This window comes from Octodon degus, unplaced genomic scaffold (assembly GCF_000260255.1).
Source record: "Octodon degus isolate 3935 unplaced genomic scaffold, OctDeg1.0 scaffold00027, whole genome shotgun sequence".
Taxonomy (NCBI): Eukaryota; Metazoa; Chordata; class Mammalia; order Rodentia; family Octodontidae; genus Octodon; species Octodon degus.
Window position 1 is genome coordinate 16,614,044 of NW_004524603.1, and position 6,307 is coordinate 16,620,350.

A 6,307-nucleotide genomic window follows, 5' to 3' on the forward strand; every position below is an offset into this window, starting at 1 on the left:
AACAAGGGTATGCTGAGATGGCAACTGAGAGTGGGCGTGGTGGCATGTGCCTGTAATCTAGTAGTGAGACCCTGAACACCCTGTAGACCCTTCCCAAATACAAAAAAAAAAAAAAAGAAATGAAAAAATACCATGAATATCAGATAAAAACAAATACACGTGTAAATTTAGTTAACACCTTCCCTAACAAAGATTAATTTGCTCTGGCTAGGAAATGCCTCTAAAAGGATATTCAGATTATAGTCAACCTTTAATTATCTTCCTAGGAGTTACCACGGAGTATCTTCAGCCACCCTGATTCTGCTAAGAGGAGAATCAACAACTCTGTATCACCAGTCTCCTGTCAGTGGAGACCCTTTCAGGGAATATACACTAACTAAACACAGGTTGCAGAGTAAAGAGCTGCAAAAAGATTACATTGCCATGGCTTCCTTACAGCAAAGGAGGGAAAATTTATTGTAAAACACATAGTTTCACACACACACACACACACACACACACACACACACACACAGCTACGATTCTACTTTTTTGATCTACTTGCCAAAACAAACAGAAAAATCACATCCCTACTCAAGTCTATTTTACAGACACATTTCAATAAACAAAGGCAAAGACAAGGAGATACTTTTTTTCCTGAGGTAGTCTCGATATGTGGTTTAGGCTGGCCTTGAATGTACTATGTAATCCCATGCTGGCCTTGAATTCCAGGTAATCCTTCTGCCTCAGCCTCCCAAATGCAGAGCTACAGATGTGTACCACCATGCCAGGTTTGGCACATTCAAAAACAAAACAAAACAATTACTTTTACCCAATTTCAAACAATTGACTTGAATGGAAAGAACATTTTTAAAGAAGGCTAGCATCTTCATCTAATTAAACACGGAAGCATGTTACAAAACATGGAAGTATACTGCAGTGGAAATATTGAATAATTTGGCTGACCCTGAAGGGCAAGAAAAACACGCTGAAGAGACAAAGATGTGCTTACTTCAGAACTGAGACAGTTCACCCTCGGTTTAGAGGCTGAGATGCGATCAGTCTAAAACACAAGCCAGGCAAAAATGGTCTGAATAATACAAAACATTAGAACAAAGGGGTGTTTCTTTAGGATTGAAGGAGTTCATTTTAGTTCATTTTTAAAATTGTAGTAAATAATGAACTTACATAATTTCTTATCCCAAATGGGATTCTCAAAGACAACACCAATACATTCCAAAAACAAACTAATTCAAACCGACTGGTAAGAATCCTGGAAACCCTGGGCATGTTCAGGGGCCACTCAGGGTAAACTGAGGCTAGGGTCAAGATGAGCAAGTGGTCACCACGTTTTGCTCTTGTTCCCTGTGCATACAAAGCTTGAGTATAGCTGGGGCAACAGGCAGCTTAAATGCCTGTCTGGCAAATGCAAGGATCGGAGCTGGATCCCTGGTACAAAAAAACCAGCTTGAGTACAGAGCTGACCACCGGCCTGACCCACTGCACGCGTGCCAATACAAAGACATACATTTGTATTTTCAGTGACAATCACCTTTAACACTGCTCTAAAACATTTCACGTACTTCATACAGGCATCAAAAGGACATTTCTCATTTACTTTTACAGATCGTAATACATTTAAAGAAATGGACTCATTTTTCTTTTCTAGCTAGTAACTTCCCTCTCTTCTTCAAAACCAAATAGCCTTGGGCTGGGGAGATAGCTCGGAGGTCTGAGCACCTGCCTGGTCTGGAGTTTGACGCCCAGTCCCCACATGCCATGCCGGCCACTGAAACCCAGGGAGTGGTGGAAACCCTGGCAGTGGTAGCGTAGGCCTTAATCCCAGCACGGGGGAGGCTGAAACAAGAAGAGCACTACAAGTCCAAACTATGTACCAAATACATAAATAAAAGATTGTTTAAAAATTTAAAAAACTGAATAGCCTTATGTTTTGTCAGGATTAAAAATTACCTGAAAACTACTAACTACCCACATGCAAACTTGATGCAGTAATTTTGTCCTCTGTTCTTAACTCATTATTATTAACTTTAGATTTTTCATCCATTTTATACAAAATATGTGATGTGGAAGCCAGGCTTGGTGGTCCACACCTGTGGACATTTGGACATCTTGGTAACTTGCAGAGACTTTGTCCCAAAATAAAACAAAATTAAAAGGGCTGGGGAGCCAGGCAGCTGAGACAAGAGGATCGCTGTGAGTTCGAGGCCAGCCTGGGCTACAAAGTGCACTTAGGCCAGCCTGAGCTGCATAGTGAGACCCTGTCTCAAAAAGACAAAAAGGCGGGGATGGCGAGATAGCTCAGGGACTAAAGCACAGGGTTGGCAGTTCGATCCCGGGCACCACATGCCACACCAGCCCCACTCTCAGGGTGAGCTGAGCTGGCTGGAGTCCGGGTATAGTGGCACACACCTGTAATCACAGTGCTGGGGAGGGTGAGCAGGAGGATCACCATGAGTCAGAGCTGTGTAGTGAGACCCTGCAAAAACCAAATATATTACAGGGGAAAAAGGAGGACAAAAAGGGGGATGGTGCTGTGCTGTAGCTCAGTGTGAAGTCCCTGGGTTCAATTCCCAGTACCACCAAAAAAGACAAAGCAGTATGATAGGCAATGAAATATCACAGAATTCTAAAATAGGATGGTTACATTAACGCTTCACTTTATTTTTCTCAGAATTTCCAGTGAATTTTCAATTAATCATGCTCTAAAGTAGGTATTTTGGCAAACTGATTTTCTCATTTATCAAGAGATAAAAAGTGTTTTCTCTTTTGTCGTGTATAAATAAATGGCAAAGGTTATTTCTGAAATATGCTGGCACCTTGAAGCAAGGGAGGCGAGCACAGGAACCTCTCAGGCAGGAAGAGTCCAGGGGCCAGGTCACCACCTTGAGCAGCCTTGCCCGCAGGATCAGGGCCCAGCTCACCTCTGCCCGGACAGCTTGGACGGTGGCTTTACCCATCATATCCTGTCAGCATGTGCTTATTTCACTACCCTTTTCCTCATCAACAGAAACAGAAGACCGAAAAATTCTGTGCTTCAGTTCATTAAATTTTACTGTTCATTTAGCTCTTATGAAGAGGGCTGAGTTAGTACACTCAAACTTACATCTGTCCTCCTGCCTCAGTCTCCTGAGTGCTGGGATTACAAGGGTGTGCCTCCACACCTGGCTTTATTTCCTATTACTAATGCCAGTTAATACATTTATCACAAATAAATACATTTATCTCAAAATAATACATTTATCTCAAAAGGGATGGCATCCACTCCTAACCCATTTTCTACAGCCCTGCGCCTATCACCTTTAGGATACTAGAACTACAATCTTATTCAGCCGTAGATGCTATTTTAATATTTAAAGTTCTTTTTTCCTTTTCTATTCAGCCTGCTACAAGCTACGTTGTTCAACTGCAATAAAACTATTCTGAAAATATTACATCTCTACAAGTAAGTGGGCTCTTCCTAGGATGAGAAGAGGATAGACCAAGTGAAGAATCACCACATTTCAGACTAATTCTAATGCTCACATTTTACTTACTCATGGTCTCTCTTCTAGAATTTTCTTCATGGAACTACAACAATTTTACTTAAGGAGATGTTTTCTGTACTTCTATATGTGATAAATGCATTAACCGGCATTAATAATAGGAAATAAAGTCAGGTGTGGAGGTACACCCTTGTAATCCCAGCACTCAGGAGGCTGAGGCAGGAGGATGGATGTGAGTTTGAGGCCAGGCTAGGCTACATTATGAGCTCAAGGCCAATCTGAACTCTATTATAGTGAGACTGTTTCAAAAAAGAAACAAATTCCCGATAATACAAACAAGGAAGCAAAAAAACCAAAAGAATTAAACTTAGTTGCAAAGTTACAGCATATAAACAATGTAACAAAATTTTTGTTTGTGGAATATGACAAAATACATATGTTTCAGCTAGCTGTGGCAGTACATGCTCATAATTCTAGCACTCAGGAAGCTGAAGCAGGAGGCTCTCAATTTCAAGGACAGCCTGGGGTACATAATGAAACATTTTTTGTTGCTGTTGATACAGGGTCTCACTATGCATAGTGATCCTCCTGTCTCGCCCCCCCCCCCCAGTGTTGGGATTACAGGTATGTGCTACCACACCCAGTTTTGGGGCAGCATGGTGTGCCCAGGGTTCTGGGGCCAGCATACAGTATGCAGTACCAGGAATCGAACTTGGGATCTTGAACTTGCCAGGCAAGCGACAGAGCACCAAGTTATCTGTCCAGCTCATTGAAGCCTTTTTACTTTATTTTTTAAAAAAATATATGGCTGGAACAACAACAACAACAAAAAGATACGTGGCTGAATAAAACAGGAAAAAGAACCGGCCCAATAAATCCTAAGTTTTTAGTTTGTATAAACACAAAAATTAAACAATTTTTCTGCTAGAACATGTCATGCTTCACACAATGGTTGTGTCAACAACAGATTACAATATACAACAGCATCTAGCACATACCTAAGTGTGTAATAGGCTACTCCACTTAAGCTAATGTAGGTAAAGTTTGTGACATGCTTGCCTAAGACATTTTTCATAAAGCATTCTGTCATTAAGCACTGGATGATTTTAGTAGCTTTGGTATCAAGTAAGGTGCCCAAATGAACTTTCTTCCTAAGTTTTTCCCATAATGAAGAGATACATATTTATTATCAACTTCTCACGACATGAACATGACATCAACGTTATAGCATAAGGGCTGTAACACAGTCTTGGTATTTGTATGTTCTCTAACTTCATTTTTGACAAGATCCTCTACATCTAAACTGTTCAAGTTAACTGTAAGACATTTTGCTTTACTAAGCACTGTCTTAGTAAAACAACACTAATAAAATTAAGTATAATCACTTAACACGCTAGCCTCATTTGTAAAATGCAGCTAACAGTTCACTTCATGAGTTCTGCTGGTCTAGATAAAACATGTACACTGCTTAGAATTGCATCTAACACAGTAAGAACTCTGTAAACACCAGCTAGTATTCGTTACTTCTACTCAACGATAATGTTTTCCATCTGTAATTTATGAAAATTATAAAAATTGCACACCTACTTAAATTAGCATGTCAAATACCTTCATTTGAAAAATGCTCCAATGCAATATTTTCAATATTTGGAAAGAAAAAATTACATAACCTTTATAAATAACAAGGTACTAAAGTGAGTCTACAGAAGAATATGTTACACGACAGCGACCAAAACAGTCTCTACCCCTGAAAACATTCTGTAATGATTTGACCACACACAATATTTGTAACTAATGATCAAAAAGATTAGCTGGCTACAAAATAAACACGAAGCGACATTGTTGAACATGACGCTTTTTGACTACAGAGTTATTTAAACTACATACTAGTTAAGGATGAAAACAAAACAAGCGACTTCGGGAGTCCCTAGGACTTACGCTAAATTAGCAAAGCCTAAGAAAGGGCATAATGGCTAAAGAGAACAATGTTCCCTTATTTGTCACTGTTATTCTATCATCTCTCCAACTCATTTCCAAGTATCATCAACCCAAAACAAAAATTTCAATTACAATAAAAAGAAGACAGCTCCTATCTTAATCCCCATTGTTCACCAGTCACCAGTGCCATCCAAGGCATAATTATGTATTTTCAATAAAGTTTTAAAAAATCAGAGGCAAGGTTTTTTTTTTTTTTTTTTTTCCCCAGCGTTCTCCAAAAATGACAATAGCCGAGTACAATATTCTCCAACTCGGACTTTTAAAACTAATGAACCATACTCAAGCAGATGATGAATAGGCGCGGAATAAAACAGGAGAGGCACCTTCCCATTCAATGACAATATGAAGAAACTACACACACACACACACACACACACACACACACACACAAGCACGCACGTACGCACGCACAACAATGATGAAAAATGTTTGCCAATACCAACACGAGAACGAAAAATAACCGGATAACAAGCCCCCTTCTCTGTTCCTAAACTGGAACCCTTAATCTCGGCAAATGTTTAATTACTCTTAAATCAATTAAGGGGGAATATCCGGCATGCAAGCCCATCTCGGCAGCCCAGGCGCCCGGTACAACAGTGGAGGAGGAGCTGGAACGCGAGGGGCGCCGCGTTCTCGGCTACAGTCCGGGGGGCGTGTCCCCCACTGTTTTCGCTTCCTTTCTACTGAAAAGACAGCTGCAGCGCCGCAAGGAGCACCCAGCCACACGGCCCCGGGGCCACAAGACACTGTGTAGGGGACAGAAAGAAAAGGAGGAACAGAGCTTTCCAAAGGTGCAAAGGGAGAGGCTCAGCGGGGATGAGCCACCC

At 40.8% G+C, this 6,307-nt stretch overlaps 1 protein-coding gene across 1 annotated transcript in view; it reads right to left on the reverse strand.

Moving 5' to 3' along the window:
- Positions 1-6,307, reverse strand: part of Ubn2 (ubinuclein 2) — an 81,930-nt gene that overhangs the window by 74,452 nt on the left and 1,171 nt on the right. Inside the window, exon 2 of the mRNA XM_004629139.2 lies at positions 1,973-2,090. Within this exon, the coding sequence (XP_004629196.1) occupies positions 1,973-2,090 (118 nt within the window). The remainder of the gene's footprint in view (positions 1-1,972; positions 2,091-6,307) is intronic.